This window comes from Syngnathoides biaculeatus, chromosome 16, assembly GCF_019802595.1.
Source record: "Syngnathoides biaculeatus isolate LvHL_M chromosome 16, ASM1980259v1, whole genome shotgun sequence".
In the NCBI taxonomy this organism is placed as follows: domain Eukaryota; kingdom Metazoa; phylum Chordata; class Actinopteri; order Syngnathiformes; family Syngnathidae; genus Syngnathoides; species Syngnathoides biaculeatus.
Genome location: NC_084655.1, coordinates 19,140,059 through 19,160,494, shown reverse-complemented (window position 1 = coordinate 19,160,494; position 20,436 = coordinate 19,140,059). Strand labels below are relative to the sequence as shown.

Below are 20,436 nucleotides of genomic sequence, written 5' to 3'. Positions count from 1 at the left end.
GAACCGGTCGCAGGGAACATCACTGAGCGGGAATCGACCCCACGCTGCCCGCACCAGAGTGAGGCGTGTGTACCACTACACCATCTGTGGCTTTTATGGAATACATATTGCACATATAAGAGCTTCCCTCAATTTTAGGAACTAAAGTTCGCTACAAATCAACCGATGGACAGGTTTCTGAACTTTTTGGAACACATTTAGTTTGAGCGCTCAGCCATTCAAGGACCTTTGGAAAGCTTGCCCCTTTAAAAGCGGATTGAAGAGCCAGAGGTACGGATCGGGGAGCCAAAGGTCATCGGGATGATCAGAAGTCAATTGAAAGCTTCACACGAGTGCTTTATTAATAGAAAGCGGGAGAGGGCAGTTGCGATAGAGAAAGCATTTAGAAGTGAGAGAACGTGGAGATAAGTGCGGGTCAGCGGAGTCTGGCTGCTCGGCAAGTTAAGAAGGTCAGCGCTCAGACGGGAACATCGTCGACGCTTGCCGTGTGGGAACGCCTGGAAAAGGATTACGGGTCAGGGGAGGCGCGGTGACATTTGCAGGTCTGTTCGGGCTGATCGAAGTGCGTCCTGCAGCTCGGTCAGAAGGTGAAGGGCGACAAGAGACGAGGAGAGTTTTGGTCCTTCGGCAGGTCTGGTTCCCATTAGACCGGAGGCCCTGGTTCACTTTGTTTGTACAGGCAGAGAGTCCCAGAGGGGGAACACGGAGGCAGCCTGCCGTTGCTCCTCCCAACTTGGCCGCCATGGAGGGAATATCAGCTGCAGTGCTTCACTCTCTCACCCCCTTAGTTAGTCCCAGTTCTCCTCCTTCCCACCCGCCGCCCCACTGGAAGTCCAAACGGGCCTTTTCGGAACTGTTTACGGATGTTCTCTGTTTACGCGACGGAGTTCCCGCCAGAGCTCTCTGGGCCTCAGCCGTGTGATCGATTTGAAATTTGTCGGCTGTCAGAAATGGGGATGCAGCGAGAGTTCACTCCCGCCCCTCGAGGAACAATCTATCTTTACGTTAATGCAACGCCAGCATACACAGTCGATGTAAAAGTAGAAACAGAGTAGTTGAGTTCAAAATGTACAGAAAAACAAGCGTCAGTGGTACAGAAGCTGATCTGTTGTGGAGATTACAGAAAAGACCTACAGAAATGGAAGCAGAGTAGCAGTCCATATCCATCCCATGAGAAACAATCGACAGCATGGTGTGTACTATCCTGAAAATAAGATATTGTACCTGCAAAGTGATAAATTACCTTAGAATAGCCAATTCCTGGAACCCCAAGTTAATGGTTTCTCCCTTTTCTTGGGGCAAAATGATAAGTCATGTGTACAGTAGCAGAACGTTTGAGGAACTGTACCCCTAAAAAGCACAACACGTGCTTTTCCACAACTGAAAAGGTACAAATATGTTCTTGAGATCAGAAGCGTTAATGATACAAAAGCTAATTCCCACTGAAGATCGAGAATTACAGAAAGGGCTGCACAGACCAGCTCCCTTTTCTGTAATGCCGAGGTACAGGTCTACAAAGTTGGTACTACCTCATTGACACCAAAAGAAGAAACGTGATACTGTAATTCCCGGCCTACAAGCCGCGACTTTTTTCGCTAGTTAGCGTTAGCGCCGCCGGGTTAGCATTAGCACCACCGGGATAGTGTTAGCACCACCGTGTTAGCATTAGCAACACCACGGTAGCGTTAGCACCGCCGTGTTAGCATTAGCACCACCGCACTAGCGTGAGCATTAGCACTGCGGTGTTAGCGTTAGCACCGCCGCGTTAGCATTAACAGCGCCGCCGCATTAGCATTAACACCCCCACGCTAGTGTTAGCACCGCCGCGTTAGCTCTGCCGTGTTAGCGTTAGCACCGCCGCGTTAGCGTTAAGAGCGCCGCCATGTTAGCATTAGCTCCGCCGTGTTAGCGTTGGCACCGCCACGTTAGCGTTAGCACCGCCGCGTTAGTGTTAGCACCGCCATGCTAGAGTTAAACTCTGTGTACTGAGGCTTATCACCAGGTGCGCTCTGTAGGCCGGGAATTCCGGTAATTTCCTTCTAAGCACTCTATATAAATAGTAGTGGGTCGCAAAACAGCCAGTTTCTCCCCTTGGAAAAGTAATTAGGGCCCCAAATTTTGCAACTATGTTCCCATTGGTGCAAAAACTATACCTCTGTGGAGACCATCACAGTTACAAGACCCCCATTAAGGTAGAGTGGTATTCTTTTTTTTGAATATGTGCAGCATGTAGAGCAACCTTTGCATGTCCGAGGAGACTTGCAAAGACATTGTTGCTCGCAGGGGTTGGGCAAAATCAATAAAAAAGATTTTCCACTGACCTTGTACCCAAAAAAAAAAAAAACAAAATAATAAAAAAATACAGCTCTTACGTAAAACAACTTGTCAAGGGTAACTTTCCCACCATCAACTGACACATGGCTGTCGTCTGCGCTTTGCACATCGTTTGCAAAAACGAGCGAGCATCGCTTTTGTGGTCACGTCCTTGTGTTGTTTTATAGTCTTGCGCACCTAGACCTGACTGATTGACTGGCACCGTGGACTTGTACTGCCGGCCGTAAAAGCGAAACAACACCCGGACCGCGCACTGGAAACACTCGACGGTTAAATTCTGCGGCGGGGGGCCGGCCGGAGCAGCGTCGCTCGACGCCGGCGCGGTGTGACAAGACGGCGCCGTAAAAGATCTGAATGCACAGCGTGTGGCGCAAAGTGAAAGAGTCTCCGATAAAAGGGCGGCGGTAAACCACTGAGGAAGTGCTCATCTGCCGGTGCAGTAAAACAGACTGGGAGGTGGGGGGAGGCTTTGAAAAGGATGTGTGTCGGGGGGGCGGTTTAAAAAAAAAAAAAATAGTAAAGGGGATGATGTTCCTCCCATCATGCTCTGCAGGGAGTGGTCCAGGGAGGGTGATTTATGGAAGGCAGAAATTCACTGCAAATGTTTCCTGGAATCTGGGGCATTTCTTAGGGAGGGCGGGGGGCAGATGACTGAGTCAGGGGTCAGTGGGCAAGAGTAGTCCAAGGACGGAATATTAGCAATATTTCACGAGAACCTCAAACATCAATCTGCTTCAGGAAAGAAAACGGAAACTAAATGGACTTTTCCTATTGCGGCAATCTTTTGACTTTTGACAGTGGGTTGTTTTCTCCGGGCAGGAGTCGCACAATTTTAGCGGCGTCACGGCAGTTTCTCGGAGCTGCCGGCGCAAATCATTTGCCGACTGCCAGATGGTGAAAATTTGAAGTCATGGCACGGTTTAAGAGTTATAAACAGTAATCAAGGTTTTAGTGTTTATACAACACGCTACCCTGGAGAACGCCCGATCTCGTCAGATCTCGGGAGGCTAAGCGGGTTTGGCCCTGGTCGGTATTTGGATGGGAGACCGCCTGGGAATACCAGGTGCCGGAAGCTTCTCTCCCGAGATAGATGCCGAGGGGTTGCGTCAGGAATGGGATCCTGCGTAAAAACTGTACCGAACAAATATGTGAAGAAGAATCGTTTATACAAGACCGGTGAAAAATGACAGTTTTAAAGATGAAACCACAGTGTACCGGAAATACTGTGTATACTTTCTAGAAACAAGATTAGGTACACCTGCATTGCTGAACGAGACCGGCGGTTAACCGCGCATTTGTTTGGTTTTACAAAGCAACCGTTCCCATTGGTAACCGCAGTAAAGCGTGAAAAAAAAAAAAAATATGTCTACCCTCAAGTGACGTTTTTTTTTTTCCCGCCTCGCATTCCTCTTCTCTTAACACTTGACTAACGCTGCTTATGGAATATAAGTTGAGAAGTTAAACTCCCAAAACGCAGGGCGTGCCCCCCACAATATGTGAAAATCACCAGATAGAGTGTGGGCGGCACGGTGGATCAGCTGGTAAAGCGTTGGCCTCGCAGTTCTGAAATCCCGGGTTCAATCCCGGACTCGCCTGTGTGGAATTTGCGTGTTCTCCCCATGCCTGCGTGGGTTTCATCCGGGCACTCCGGTTTCATCCCACATCCCAAATACACGCAACATTAATTGGACACTCTAAATTGCCCGTAGGTGTGATTGTGAGTGCGGCTGTTTTTCTTCATGTGACCTGCAATTGGCTGGCAACCAGTCTTGGGTGTACCCTGCCTCCTGCCCGTTGACAGCCGGGATAGTCTCCAGCACTACCCGTGAACCTTGTGAGGATAAGCGGCAAACAAAATGGATGGAAATCACTTCAAAAGCCTTTCCACCATTAATGTGGTTGATAAATTCTACAACCCAAGGTGTGATTGTGAGTCTGGCTGTTTGTCTCCATGTGCCCTGCGCTTGGCTGGCGACCACTTCAGGGTGTGCCCCGCCTCCTGCCCGTTGACACCTGGGATAGGCTCCAGCACTCCCCGCGACCCTCGTGAGGATAAGCGGCTAAGAAAATGGATGGATATGTAGAGTGTGAGCTGCGGTTGTCTAGCAACCAGTCCAGTTGTACCCCAACACTTGCCCCCAAAAAATGAGCTGCGATAGACTCCGGATGGTTGAACCAGGTCTGAACTGCTTCGGTTTTTACAATGTTAGACCATCTGTATGCCGTACCGTTGCCATGGTCGCGTGTCAGAACTGACGCCTTCGTTCAATCGCCAATTGTTTGCACAGGATTAAAGGCGGACGCTGCTCCTTCTACGGGCCGGGACGGCGGGATCGAGGCTCGGATGGTGTGACTCACGCGCACGTCCAAGCCAAGCCGAGCCGAGCCGAGCCAAGCCCCGGCTGGCAGGGATCAGCGCGCGCTCGGATTCATCATCGCGCGGATATTACGGCAAGCGAGAGCCGTCACAATGGAGGGTGGCGCTCTTGAGTCACTGTGGCGCTTCCGTGAGACTGGATTTCATTAGAGGTGATCTCGCCATCGGATGTTGCCGGTTGCTTAGCAATTATAATAATCACGTCGTATTGAGTTTCTGCTGCAGCAGTCCTTATTTTTTGTCGGTTGTATTTGTTTGAAAGGAATAAGTGCAAATCCATCTGCGGTGCATGCTAACGGGCCTTTAATTGAAGAGGCTATTACAGCCTGGCAGCGAGTGCGACGCCGTTCACGACTTGATTGGATGTGGCCGATGAGGTCATCGGGCGCACGTAGTCACTGTGGCAGCTGAATCAATACAACTAAACTCTCCTCACTCGTCGTTTCGCCAGGCCGCCTTCTACCTCGTTTTGTCAAACTAAGATAAAATGCCAGTAAAATTAACCTCGAAACGTGGGAAACGTGAAAACTTGCACTTTTGTTTTTGACTTTTGGTGAGACATCAAGAGGGATGTGAAAGGAGAAGAATGTGAAGAGGCACAGAGATTGCTAGCTATGAAGCTATTGTGGTCAAATAGAACCTTAAAGTAAGATATTTATGGAAAATTCACGAGTACAATGATGTTAAATCGAGAAAATTGCGTAATCATAACTGGCTTCGCTCGTGAATATCACACTTAAAGGTCAAGTGTCATGAAATGGATGATTTTTGGAATGTTATTAATGAAAAAACGGCAGCCGGTATGGACCCATCTGTTTTTTTCACCGCAAAATATGATTTTGACGTATATGGCTTTTTGTAACTCCCGCCATGAAAATCCTCTCGCGGGATTTGTTTTCGACAAGAAGCAGGACGTGACGTTGGAGGTAGTAGCGCGCTCAAGCGGACTCGTTTCTTTCTATTAGTTTTACCTGCGGGAAGGTAGCTCGTTCATTCGTGCTAGCCAAAATGTCGGCTCGTTGCTTTGCTGGCTATTGCTCAAACGCTCGGGAGGATGGATTCGCTCTTCATACTTTTCCAAAAGATCCGGTTCGTCGTGAAAAATGGTTCTTTTTATCACCGCCGCGCGGAGGTGGATCGGGCGGGGAGGTGGTTTGGCCGTGATCCGCATATCATCTAAATATGGCTCGAAACAAGAGGTTAATATTGCCCCGGTAGCTAAAAAAAAAAAATAATAGTTGGGGGGGGGCATAATCTATAAATCGGGATGCTAAATGTGTCGATGTGCCACCCCGGCTGAACCCGTGATCGGCGGACGCGGCGCCGTGCCGCAGTGGCTCATCGCCGCCGCGCAGGTGGATCGGACGGGGAAGTGGCTTGGCTGCATTGTCGTTGCGGGTGGCATTGTTTTTATCACCGCCGCACGGACCTGCATCGGACGTGGAGCTTGTTTGGCTGCATGCGGTTTGTTCCGCATATCATCTAAATATGGCTCGAAACGATCGGGTAATATTGCCCCGGTCACTTCACTCGGTTGTGAGACGTTCTCTTCTTCGAAAAGAGCTTCCGTGTCAGAAGGGGCGTGTCCCACAGTAGGGGCCACGGCCTACTTTCAATGGCGAATGTCCGGATGACGTCACGGGCAGGAGACGCAGCCAACATGGCGACCACTTGGATGTCGTCGAATGAGACTTCCGCAACTTGACGCGCTCTCCGCTCATATTTATTTTTTCATATGGACATTGAAGTGAATAATTTCACATGTATTTTTCATTTCAATATCTATTTTAGACTGTTCATAGCGATGACAATTGACCTTTAAAGTAAGATATTTATGGAAAATTGCGTAATCATAATTGGCCTCGCTCGTGAATATCACACTTAAATGTCAAGGCAATAAAACTGCATGAACTGAGGCAATAATCTTTCAAAAATGTTGTTTGTAAAATGAGTTGTACGTGAACCAAGGTTCCACGAGGCCTCTGATATTTTACAAAACATCTCTATCCATTTTCTGAGCCGCTTATTCTCACAAGGGTCGCGGGGAGTGCTGCAGCCTATCCCAGCTGTCAACGACCAGGAGGCGGGGCACACCCTAAACAGGTTGCCAGCCAATCACGGGGCACATGGAGACATACAACAGTTGCACTCACAATCACACCTATGGACAATATAGACTTTCCGATGGATGCATGTTTTTTTGGGATGCGGGAGGAAACGGGAGTTCCCGGAGAAAACTCACGCAGGCACGGGGAGAACGTGCAAACTGCACACAGGCGGGACCGGGATTTGAACCCCGCTCCTCAGAACAGTGAGGCCAACGCTCTAACCAGTTGCCCCACAGTGCCGCTCTTTCAAGAAATATTTTAAGAAATATTCCCAATCAATTTCATCTCCGGACAAGCTGCCACCCCAATTTTCTCCGACGATCTGCACGTGAACCAACGCGTGCAGCCGTCCGTTCAAGAGCGTGACACACTGCAGTCTATTTTTTTCCTCCCCCTTTCTCCTCCCTCACGCGAGTTGATTCCTGCGAGAGCGCACCGGACCTGCTCAGGTTCAGCGCGAGGCGTTATCGCTCGTGCCCCTCTCACGAGGAGGTCAGGGGTCACGGGAAAAGGAAAAGATTTATGGCGGCTGCAGGAAGGCAAACGCTCTTTTAAAAGCTCGTTCGGGAGAGAAACGATCCGGTGCGGCGTGCAGCACGTTGGCCGGGTTTCAGAAAACACAGCTTTTCAGCCCTCCGTGCATTTTCAAAGCCGCTTATCCTGACAAGGGTCAAGGGAGTGCTATAGAGCCCATATGAGAACACCCGGAACTGGTTGCAGGACAGATGGATACGATCAGTGAGCGGGAATTGAACGCACACTGCCCGGATCGAAGTCCACAACACCATCAGTGACCTCACCACACCATTCCATCATGACATATTATATTATTTCATACACACACATGCATAATATTTGCCTCACTGGTGCTGTGCTTGCATGTGATTACTTCAGGTGCAGTCAGACAGAGATGAGCCAGGATGGGAGCAAGTCGGGCTGAGGGGCTCAGGAGGTGTTCCAGCTGCAGCTAAAAAAAATTAAAATAAAAGTTAAAAAAAAAATGTATTTCTTAATTTTCAATCCTGTTCAAAATATTGCGAACATTTTCTATCATTGGGACTGCTTTTCCTCACTTTGGGGTACACCTAAGGATAATCTATTCGCCAATGAAACTACAAAAACCGACAACGTCGCAAGCACCAGAAGAAGATGCAGAGTCCACACAGGAAGGCTGGAACTGGGGTTTAAACCCCCAACTTCAGAATTGTCAGGCGGACGTGACAATGACTAATCCACCATGCTGCCGAGATTTAGTTTTTTCAAACTGACTTTAATACAGTATATTCAACTACAAATCGGTAATATGTTAAATATTTCCCACCAGCTACTTGTAGGCTCACCCAAAACAGATTACAAGATGGGATGACTCAAGGTTGAACGCTTTCATTTTTCATCAGAAATGCCAAAATCTTTAGTAAATGAAAGAAAAATGAAAACGGTTGAAATGAAGTCATTTGGGCGTTTTAAGAGAGTTCAAACATGTTGAAGTGCAGCGAAGAGAAGAGAAGCGAAGCGGAGCTGAGCTTTGGTTTGGCACAAGATGACCACCGAGCAACAACAAAAAAAAAAAAGTATCAATATTCGAAGGCCGGAACAGGTTTTTGTCAGGAGACGGGACAGAAGGAACAGCACTTAGCTTGTCTGCGGGGATGATTCCCAGCCGGGAAAACAGCTTCCGAGCAGAAGAGAGAGGAGTATGTTATTCCCATCACAGACCAAATATCAGCCGCTTGGTTACAAAGTTTGTTTCTTCATCGTCTTCCTGGTGTGACACATTTTACCCCACGAGGCCTTCACTTCTGCTCTTATCACCTGTGTGTCTCCTTTTTTGCCCTCAGTCTTCCTGTTCATTAGTTGGGACTTCCTGTGCCACTTGTATCTAGCTAGAGTGCTTGTCTATATAGATGTGTAGCTAGTCAGTTAGCAAGCTAGTCCACTTACCTTTTGTTTATTCCTATTTCTCTTTCTTCCTTCATTCCATCCTTTCTTTCTTTCTTTTAGTCTTTCTTTCTTTGTGTCTACGTACCTGCCAACCATATAGCGAGATAATGTCAATTGATGTACGGTTTGACACACAAAATAGTTGTCCCTAGACACCCCGGCTAGCTGCAGAATCAGCTATCTCGCTAGCACGATAGTTTCTTGCTTCCATCCTTCTTTTCTTTGTCTTAGTCTTTCTTTCTTTGTGTCTACGTACTTGCCAATCATATAGCTAGATAATGTCAAATGATGGATGATTTGACACACAAAATAGTTGTCCCTAGACACCACAGCTAGCAGTAGAATCAGCTATCTCGCTAGAACGATAGTTTCTTGCTTCCATCCTTCTTTTCTTTCTCTTAGTCTTTCTTTCTTTGTGCCTACGTACTTGCCAACCATATAGCGAGATAATGTCAATTGATGGACGATTTGACGCACAAAATAGTTGTCCCTAGACACCACAGCTAGCTGTAGAATCAGCTATCTCACTGGCACGATAGTTTCTTCCTTCCATCCTTCCTTTCTTTCTCTTAGTCTTTCTTTCTTTGTGTCTACGTACCTCCCAACCATATAGCGAGATAATGTCAATTGATGGACGGTTTGACACACAAAATAGTTGTCCCTAGACACCACAGCTAGCAGAAGAATCAGCTATCTCGCTAGAACGATAATTTCTTACATCCATCCTTCCTTTCCTTTAGTCTTCCTTTCTTTGTGTCTACGTATTTGCCATCCATATAGCGAGATAATGTCAAATGATGGATGGTTTGACGCACAAAATAGTTGTCCCTAGACACCACAGCTAGCTGTAGAATAAGCTTTCTCGCTAGCACGATAGTTTGAAAAAGAATTCGCATGAGTGAATGCATCGTGAGATTAAAAGCTTCATGTGGTGGAATTAATGAATGATTATCCATCGATCTATTAGCAACCATTGTCTATAAATCCGAGAATTTAGCTTGTCTGAGCTTTGATGTCTTGTTCCGTTTGTAATCCTGTGTTCGATGCCCATTGATGTGCGTTGTGCTCCGGGCTACATCAGACACGTGTGACTTTGAGCCCCCGCCGTCTTCCCGTCACGATTTTACACCCTTTGTCTATTTCAATGCAAGATTTTACCGTTTTAACCACAAGGCTGTCTGTTGTGTGCCTTGCGGTTGAAAGGGGGAAGCTGGCGAGGATTCCTAGTAGACGAACAAAAGACATGCACGCGCGTATTCGCAAACACACACCTTGGATTAAAGTCACGGCCTGACCCTGATCCTTCTTATCTGATGACCCCCGCAACATTGACCACCGCGCCGCCTCCCGGCCGCCGAGCGGCAGCCCCGGCTTTGCTCTGGGAAGCGGAAGAGGGGAAATGTGCACCTTTGACGCACGTGTTTGCACAAACTGGCTTTTGTTCGCAGGTTTTTAAACAAATAGCGAGCGCCGTGCCTCTAGCAAAAATACACAAAGATCAACACGGACAAAGTCCTCCGGGCGGGCGGCACGCTGGCCTCTCCGGGCCAGATTCCATCAGGCGCAGCACGCTTGACCTGTTTACCCAAAGCTTATTTTACCCTCGACTGACTGACTTCACTTCCTCAGCCTCCTGCGCGTCACTCGCTTTCGGTTTTCTCGCTACCTCTCAGGTGCCTCCTCTCCTTTTAGGCTAATCGTTTCAACTAGCGTTTGAGCGTGTCGATCTCGCCGAGGTCAAACCGGGTGAGCGCAGATGTTGCTGAGCGCTCGCAGATGTCGGCGAAGAGGGGAAAGTACGAAATACGCAACATCAGAGCTATCGAGCGTCGAAGTATCTTATGAATGACATGAAAAGACTGAGGGACAAGCTATCACACTCCAGCATTTGAATGTGGAGTTTAAAATTTCTATTATATATATTGGTTGTTTTCACGTAACATCACCTGTTGGGCTGCCTCGAACGGCGGCCATTTTCCATCCCTGAGCTCCGTTAATCATACATAGACAAGGTGGACGACATTATGTTCCAAACCGCATTTATTGACGACGCGGCCGACAGCACATCAAGCCCGGACTGACTATTAGGCTACCTGGCGTACGCACGCCATGGGACTCGGGAAGGCGTAACAAAGGCGCAGTATGGTGCTCTTGATCTTTTACTCTACGTGACAGACATCACAAAGGAGGAGCACTTACCTGTATGCTAACACGGAAAACGAAAGGTGGTGGAATATTATTTTTCTAATATCGAGGCAAACTCCATTTATTCCATTTTTTTCAAAAGGTAAAACCTGTTCATGAGTTTACCACCAGCAAAGTGACATGTTTATTATTCATTTAAAAATTTATGACAATGGCAGAACAAGAAAATAAACAAATCCAGTATTTCGCAAAATTCTCAAATCTTTCAAAAGAACTAACAAAAAATGATCTTAACTGTAATGTTAGCCTTCTGGAAAGAGTATCGATAAAGCTTGTTAGCTTAGCTCGGCGACACATCACCACGATGGAGGTTGAGACCGGGCAGCGGGATAGCGCCGTCGGGCAATCGTCCACAAAGCCGAGTCTCCGTGATGCACGGAGCCGCGGAACGTCCAAAGTCTTTCGTCGGAAGCGTTCGACGATGAAGACTCTTTAACTTTTATTGTACTTTCATTATTTTCTTAAGAATGATTTTATACGTTTACCGAACAGACACGGCGTTGTCCGTTTGCTAATCATACGAGAACGTGTTGTTCAACGCGGCGGTTGTCCTTGATCTTTGTACGCAGAAACCATCCGGTGACATTGCAAACAGCGGAGATAACCAAAACCATATAAGGAGCGGAAAGTTACTGTCCCGGGTCAGGACCGGACTTGGGCGGCAACCAGTTCTACCGTGGACCCGTGCATATAAAAACCTTGTGTTACCGGGCAGCTTTGTCTTCTTCTTAAGCTATCCTGTCAGAAGACCAACTAAGACCTGGACGTCTGTATTGCACATTTCTTTGTAATAAATCCATTTGTTGTTAACTCGTCTAAGCATTGGTCACCGCTTCCTCGAAATCCCTACAACGACCTCCCCGCTTACGCAGCAGGACTTGTGCACCGGATCGCGAGGCTTTGAAGAGCTAGCGACTAGCAACTCTGGAAAAAGCTTCAGCGAACTGTCGAGAGTTGTCGAAAAAAAGTCCGAAGAAAGCTAGCACGGTTAGCAAGTCCTCTCTTGTGTACTTGAGTCCCGAGATGCCCGTGAAACACAAAAACACAAACGGTATTCCGAGAGTATTCGGTAGACTTCCACGTTAGGTAGAGAGGTCAAATGGCGGCGCGCAGTGGTGTGTGGGTAATTCAGCAAAAAAAAAAAAAAAAAAAAGTGACGTCAAGTGAAAAACAACCCGTAACCGCGGCTCACTCTTTGAACTTCCTCTCTGCGCCATGATTTAGCGTCACGAACGCCGGGCTCCACTTTCTGGCCGCTGATGGGAGCCACATGGCGATGGCCGACGAGATTAGACGCCGAGCGACTTCGCATGTGCGCGATCGTGTCACAACACTGAAGCCTTTGTAAGTGTTATTGCACCGCTTCAAAAGGAAGAAGAAAAAAAGACAAATTGCGTGAGCACCTAATGGATGTTTGACCGCAGGGGCGGGGGGGGGGGTGGTCGACGGGCGTCAGCGGCGCTCTTTTTGACGGCCGTCGCTACGGCAATGATGATTGTTCGGACTTGTGATGGAAGGTTGGATTTCGGACGTCTTCTGCTCAGGCTACTTCTGCGGGATCCCTGTCAACATGGCCTAATCCGCAGGAAGCCGCAAAAGTCATGACTCCCCCCACTCCATACCGTCCTCTCCAAACCATGTGGTCCCTTCGACTGTCCTCTAAGACCCCCCCCCCCCCTCCTTTGCCTTCGCGGCGCCGCGCAATACAATAAACACATCCGACATCCAATACTCAAGCAGGATGCTCCTGACAAGGGGGGGTCGTAATATCCTAAAAGCAACATATTGAAGGCTGTTTATACGATACTATTTTTAACAGAAAATGGTCGTTTTGGTCATTTGTTTACGTGAAAAGAGCAATTCTCGAGTAGTAAAGTTTACTGTTTCCGTCCCGAAAAGAAAAAGGCGTAAAATCCAAAGACTAAAAGTACACGCTGTATGTGTTCAAGACTTCTTAAAGCGAATTCAGAGATTTGTTTATTACTACGTTATAAATGCTCGGGAGATGTTTGCTGTAAAACTGCAAAAGATATGAGAACTATGTAGTTCTCAATTGTGCGCTATAAAAAGTTTGTTTGCATTAGTGTGTTAAATTTAGAACATATTTAACAATGGGGGGAAATTCTTATATTATTGGCGTGTGTAAACATCACTGCGTGTACAGTTTTGCTATATTATTTGTTGTACTTATTAACATGGTCTTTCCTTCACCGCTTATCCTCAAAAGGGATACGGGGAGTAATGGAGCCTATCCCGGCTGTACACCCTGAACTGGTCGCCAGCCAATCGCAGGGCACATTGAGACAAACAGCCACACTCACAATCACACCTACCGGCAATTTAGAGTGTCCAATTAATGTTGCATGTTTTTGGGATGCGGGAGGAAAGCGGAGTGCCCACCCGGAGAAAAGCCACGCAGGCACGGGGAGAACATGCTAACTCCACAAAAGGCGGGTCCGGGATTGAACCCGGGACCTCAGAACTGTGAGGCCAACGCTTTACCAGCTGATCCACCGTGCCGCCTCTTAATTCAAATGTATGAAAATATTCAAAAGACAAAAAACTGGCATAAATTGGACATGTCAACTATTAAATATTGAGTATGATATTTTCACCTATTTATCATGTATTGGCTGTTACTACAAGTACTGTATAAGAAACAGATTTCAGTAAGCTACTATCACAATGATAAACATATTATTTGATTCATAATTACCAATCGGTTCAGCATTATGATACTACTACTACTACTACTACTTCTACTACTATATGTCAAGGATTATTAATAGAGACCTGAATTATCTTACATAATTATAATAATAAAGCTGTCATTTGTGTGAGTTTTTTTAATTCCATTGTTGAATTTTTTTTTTCTGATTTTGAAGTAAACCTTTATCGTTATGGTGATGGTGATAATCATTTCCATAAAGTAATAAAGCCAATTTACCGTAATTTCCCGCCTACAAGTCGCGACTTTTTTTTACAGGCTTTCAACCCAGCGGTTTATACGGTGATGCGGCTAATTTGTGTATTATTTTTCTAACGGCCGCAAGGAGGGGACTCGAGCGGAAAAGATAAGAGTGAGACCGGTGGAATATATGTGCCGAGGCAGTGACTTTTACCGGTCCGGCTCTGTTAGCGCTGCGCTAGCGTGTTATTGCAGTGATTTTTACCAGTATGTTTTTTTGTGGCACTAGTGTTAGCGTTAGCGCGGCGGCACTAGTCTCGTGTGGGTTTCAATGTGGGCACCTGTGGCTTTTACACAGCTGTGGCGTATGTACAGTATGTACCAAATGGTATTTCCTTTACAAATGTACTGGGTGAGGCGTAAAACCAGGTGCGCTTTCCAGGCCGGGAATTATGATAATTATCTCAATTCAGCACCTCTGCTTCGCCTGAAGAAATTTGTTTGTATGAAGTTACAAATTTGAGGTTTCACAAAGGGAATATTTGACGAGAGATGGATTATATCAATGATTTAATGTTTGATTTTTTTGTGTGTGTGTGTGTAGACGTTTGACACATTTCCACGTCAATACTAATGCATTTCCAGAATTTGTGTAAGATATTTTGTCACCCGCATTGGGGTCGATATTGTATCTCATTTTATTTGTGAGCGCATCTGTCAAGTGTCTCTATACGTGATTTCTCAACAGTCCAGTCCAATCTTTTTTGTGCTGGAAAGAGAGTGAGAAAAAAAAAAAGAGACTGCGGAAAGATAAGCGGAAAGACAACATTGCAAAGTCTCGGGGTGGGGGTGGGGGCGCGTGGGTGCGCGGATTCCTTCCCAAAACCTGTGAACAGCGGAGACATGTGGCACAGGCAGCACTTAGCGCGCCGTTCGGAGCGCAGACGGAGATAAGCCAGGCTTACTTCAAGCCTGGAGAACAAAAAAAAAAAAAAACTGCGATCTGGATCACCGACTCCACATCTGCGACCCCCCCCCCCCCCCCCCCCCGCCCCACCATCTCCTGCATTTCTGCAGGGAAGCTGAAGTCAGAACAAAATCACGCGTCGCCGCCGGTGGTGATTGTTGCGACGCATCCTGTGACTGTGCTGCTTTCAGGGCCCTGCAAACTTCCCGTATGCAGACACTGAAACCTCTTTTATGAGCCAAATTATTCCTTGAGTGTCTCGAGCGAAGAGATTAATTATGACTACCCGGTGAGCATCCGTCCCCCCCTCCCCTTGAAGAACCCGCTGAGGGCCTTCAGGTGCTGTCGCTGACTCATTGACTTTTGACACTCTCGAAGCAAAGTGTTGCAAAAGTGTTTTCGTTAATTGCCTTGAAATGATTTTGCAAGCTTGAAAGCGACGGCGGAGGAAAAATCGGGTCATGCGCTGACGCCGCGGGTGGGCAAAGTATGGCCCGTGGGCCCACAAAGCATTTGCTGAACATTAAGAGGAGTCCCAGAACATTTTTGGCTTGATTGTTTTTATAAACTTGCTTAATTGAAACACAGCCATCCATTTTCTTTGCCGCTTATCCTCACGTGTGTCACGGGGAGCGTTGTAGCCTATCCCAGCTGTCAACGGGCAGGAGGCGGGGTACACCCTGAACTGGTTGCCGGCCAATCGCAGGGCACATCGAGACAAACAGCCGCACTCACAATCACACCTAGGAGCAATTTTAGAGTGTCCAATTAATGTCGCGTGTTTTTTTTTGGAATGTGGGAGGAAACCGGAGTGCCCAGCCAGAGAAAACCCACGCAGGCACGGGAAGAACATCCAAACTCCACACAGGCGGAGCTGTGAAATCAATTAGTTTAGCTTAGCTTAACATCATGTGAGACTCCACAGACAAAGATTTGTTATCGTAAATCTTGAACAGGTTCAACTTTCACGATTGTCGGCCCACGAACAAAGACAACATACATCTGTCCGTCTGTCCATTTTGGCAATGAAATATTGTTTTTGTAATCATCTTTATATAAGCCATTATTTCATCCATCCATCTGTTTTCTTTGCCGCTTATCCTCATGAGGGTCGCAGGTAGTGCTGGAGTCGATCCCAGCTTTCAATGGGCAGGAGGCGGGGGACACCCTTAACTGGTTGCCAGCCAATCGCAGGGCACATAGAGACAAACAGCCGCACTCACAATCACACCCAGGTGCAATTTAGTCCAATTAATGTTGCATGGGTGGCACGGTGGATCAGCTGATAAAGTGTTGGCCTCACAGCTCTGAGGACCCGGGTTCAATCCCGGACCCAGCCATGTGGAGTTTGCATGTTCTCCTCGTGCCTGCCTGGGTTTTCGCCGGGCACTCCGGTTTCCTCCCACATCCCCAAAACATGCAACACTAATTGGACACTCTAAATTGCGCATAGGTGTGATTGTGAGTGCGGCTGTTTGTCTCTATGTGCCCTGCGATTGGCTGGCGACCAGTTTGGGGTGTGCCCCGCCTCCTGCCCGTTGACAGCTGGGATCGGCTCCAGCACTCCCTGCGACCCTCGTGAGGATAGGCGGCAAAGAAAATGGTTGGATAATGGCTTGAATAAAGATGATTCCAAAAACAATAATTTATTATCAAAACCGACTCTTGTAAACGGACGGACGAACGTTCGTCGTCTTTGTTCGTAGGCCGACAATCGTGAATTTTGAACCTGTTCGATATTTACGATAAGAAATCCTCGTGTGTGGAGTCTCACATGATGCTAAGCTAAGCTAACTGGCTTCAAGTTGAAGTGTCAAGAGGGTCATTCAGATGATTTTTTTTTTTTTTTGTCACAGTTTGTTCCCTGTGAGGTCTTTCCTCGTGGTCGCAAGTGAAATAAAAACCATCTTCCTGTCTTGTGAAATGCACGCTTATGAAACATCAGCACGTCCGCCATTTTCTCTCTTGCGGTGCTGTAAGAGGCCGCTAATAACAGCTGCCAGATGTGCACGGTCCCCCGAGCCCGCGCACATTCTCACAGACAATGGAATGCTTGTGAGGAACCCCGACAGGAAGTGAGGTCAGGGCGAGCGTTCCCCCCCCACCCCCCCCCCAACTATAAGTGCCGCGGCAGGCACCTCCGGCGGACAAACTCCTGAGAGTCGTCCCGTCGTAAAAAAAAAAAAAACACGCTCCGTAAAGTGCCGTCTGCGACGCATCCCGATGTACTTGCAACTCGAAACGTGTGAAAAGAGTCCTTAAAAAAAAAATGTTCTCTGCAGCCTGACTACTTTCCACATACCAGCTGGTGCGGGGGCGGCAGGGAGGGAGACTTGCACAATCTGGTTGCCGTTCTCCCCCGAGTCGACCACCGGCAGACACGACATGAGTCAAAGTTGCTGTTGCAGTGCCTCGGCACAGACTTGTCTGCTTTTCTCCGACTCAGCACCGCAGGTAGACTCGGCCGGAGGGGCCTTGTGATGTCACTCGGCCAGGTGTGAGCAAACCTGCCATTGTCTCGGAAGGGAAAACTCCCTTTGCAGTCGTAATTCGGGGTGGGAGTGGGGGGGGTGGGGGAATCCCGACTGTTGTGGATTACTAGACTCCGATTTAACAGTTTTTGCACGTTTTCCAGGGACGAAAGCTTCTGGTACGGAATCAAACTGGAAAGTGTCAATGGAACCTGCCGGTACTACGAAAAGACAAAGTAAATGCAAAGATACCGCACAAAGTCCATCCATCCATCCATTTTCTTACCCGCTTATCCTCACAAGGGTCAAACCCATCTCCGACGACAACCCTAGCTTCTACGGCAACGACCTGCCTGGAGTTTTGACACATTTGCGTGATTTCAGCACTGTGAGATTTTATTAGATTGTGTGATAATTCTAATGCAAATGAATCGACCATCCATCATTCATTTTCTTTGCCGCTTATCCTCACAAGGGTCGCGGGGAGCGCTGGCACCTATCTCAGCTGTCAACGGGCAGGAGGCGGGGCACACCCTGAACTGGTTCCCAGCCAATCTCAGAGCACATCGGGACAAACACCCGCACTCACAATCACACCTAGGGGCAATTTAGAGTCTCCAGGATTGAACCCGGGACTTCAGAACTGTGAGGCCAACACTTTACCAGCTGCTCCACAAAGTCATCAAGCGCTAAAGCTGGATTTACACCACGTGGGTCGAATGACACATTTTTTTTTTTGCTCTCAAGGGGCACATTTGGTTCTGCAGGTGGTCTATGTTATCATTAGATACGCAAAATAATCGGAGTAAAATCAGTGGAGTAACGTTCAGGTTGCCCTTATTGAAATAATTGCGCGGCAGAGACAGCCCAGATTAACTAATTTAATATTTGTGCCCAGCATCGACGATCATCCGAGTTATTTTCGTGCAATATTATGCATTTATTTTTAATCGAGGCAGAACAATTTCCCAGGGAACGGAATAACCTGCAGTGACATTTTTTTTGTCAACATACCCCAAAGATAAAGACTTAAGGCACACTTCTCACCCCCTATTTTTTTGCTTTGCTGAAACTAGTCCATTTGCGTTGATTGGTCCAATCTCACGCAAATGAGATTTGCACTTTATATCCATCCATTTTCTTGGCCGCTTATCCTCACAAGGGTCGCGGAGAGTGATGGAACCTATCCCGGCTCTCAACGGGGGGACACTGAACTGATTGCCAGCCAATCACAGGTCACCTTTAGACAAACAGCCGCACTCACAATCACACCTAGAGGCAATTTAGAGTCTCCAATTAATGGATTTTGGAGAGAACGTGCAAACTCCACACAGGTGGGGCCGGGATTGAACCCGGGACCTCAGAATTGTGAGGACAACGCTTTTGCACCGTGCCGCCGCATGTATTATCGATCCATCCATTTTCTTTGTTGCTTATGCTCACGAGGGTTGAGGGGAGTGCTGGCACCTAAACCCAGCTGTCAACGGGCTGGAGGCGGGGTACACCCTGAACTGGTTGCCAGCAAATCGCAAACACCCGGACTCGCAATCACACCTAGGGGCAATTTGGAGTGTCCAATTAACGTCGCAGGTTTTTGGGACGTGGGAGGAAAGCGGATTTTCCCGCAGGAAACCCACGCAGGCACGGAGAGAACATGCAAACTCCACACAGACGAGTCCGGGATTGAACAGGGGACCTCAGAACTGTGAGGCCGCCGCTTTACCAGCTGCTCCACCGTGCCGCCAGATTGCAATTTTTTTAATGTACACGAGCGCCTGTAAAGACAGTAAAAATATGGATTGTATTTTCTCTCACATGGGGGGCACTTCATCACCAAACTGCTGGACGGTGGAGTACTTAAGTCCACAGCGTCCAATTTGCTGCCGTTTTCTTGTCGTTCCTGGTGCCCCCCCCCCCCTTGAACAAAATGTACCGTAACTCCGTGCTTGAACGTGGAAGGAGTCAAGAGCCCCGACCTCAACCCTGTCAAACACCTTCGCGATGAAATGGGAAGAAGTTCCTGTTGATTTAAGCGAAAGATCACATTAAATCTGACACAATTTGGGCCTCAAGCAACATGAATCCGACTCCTCCGACAACTGCAAGACAGAACTCCGCTCGTGAGCACGATAAAGAATAAAAAAATATGTAACTGTGATTGACCCGAGACATGACATCACGGTCACTCGGCATGACTCGCACGGTCGAGGGCGTTATTAGGTCGCGACACACGAGGAGCACCTGCCCCGGTGAGCGATGATGACTGACACAAGCCCTCCGGGCCCAAAAGGCGAAGGTAGAGCAGCGCCGCCGGGGTCACGCGCCGACGTTCTCAATAAGCTGAACGGACGCGAGTTTGAAGGCGCAGAGCCCCCCCCGATGCTCCTTTCAGAGGAAGCGGGATTAATTGGGAAAGCAAGGACTCGGTGGCACGCTGGGATCTGCATCGGGGGTGGGGGGAGAGGATGTGAGGAGGTGGAACATCTGGACTTGATTTGGGCGACGGCCCCAGAAAGAGGCTGTAAAACGCTTTACCTCCGCCAAGGAGGTTTCGGCTTCTACTGTCTTGATTTGTTTGTTTGTTGAGGGGTCCTGAAGAGAAACGTCTCCCCCGTTTTCGTAGCGGCAGGGGGGTGGAGACATCTCGATCAATTTCGAGCCGCGAAGGATCATTTCACCTTGGCGGAGTTGCCATTTTATGAATGATTGATGATCTTAGTTGATTCCAGAAGCTACAAGAATTGTTCCGAGTTCTCGAAAAACATTTCAACAAAGACTCATTAAGCTCCACGTTTGATTTAATAGTCATTTTCACGCGTTATATCCGAACGGAAACGTCTCCCCCCCCCCCGTTTTCATAGCGGAGGGGTGGAGACATCTCGATCAATTTCGAGGTGCGAAGGATCATCTTACCTTGGCGGAGTTGCCCTTTTATGAATTATTGATGATGTTGGTTGATTACAGAAGCTACCCGATTGTTCCTCGTTCTCGAAAAACCTTTTAACAAAGACTCATTAAGCCCCACGTTTGATTTAATAGTCTTTTTTACGCATAAAATTTGTGCAGAAATGTCTTACCGTCGTGCTTTCATCTATCCATCCATTTTCTTCACCGCTTATCCTCAC

The 20,436-nt window shown here is 47.8% G+C and overlaps 1 protein-coding gene and 1 long non-coding RNA gene across 11 annotated transcripts in view; one reads left to right on the top strand and one right to left on the bottom strand.

Moving 5' to 3' along the window:
• Positions 1-20,417, bottom strand: part of LOC133515010 (uncharacterized) — a 56,374-nt gene extending 35,957 nt beyond the window's left edge. For 2 of the 10 annotated variants that reach the window (XM_061847209.1, XM_061847211.1), the window contains exons 1-2: positions 8,452-8,576; positions 7,684-7,786 (exon numbers count right to left, since the gene is read on the bottom strand). Coding sequence is in view for 4 of the 10 variants with exons in the window: in XM_061847205.1 (XP_061703189.1) it covers positions 7,684-7,786; positions 8,761-8,845; positions 20,389-20,402 (202 nt within the window). In the remaining 6 variants the exon portion in view is untranslated. Of the gene's footprint in view, positions 1-7,663; positions 7,821-8,451; positions 8,594-8,631; positions 8,675-8,760; positions 8,846-20,388 lie in introns of those variants that run through there. The other 8 variants (XM_061847205.1, XM_061847208.1, XM_061847206.1 and 5 more) reach the window with 8 other exon arrangements.
• On the top strand, positions 1,218-7,785 carry LOC133515017 (uncharacterized). Its single transcript, XR_009798940.1, has 3 exons — positions 1,218-2,192; positions 4,623-4,863; positions 7,714-7,785. It is a non-coding gene; the product is annotated as an uncharacterized LOC133515017 (long non-coding RNA).
• Positions 20,418-20,436: the final 19 nt, after the last annotated feature.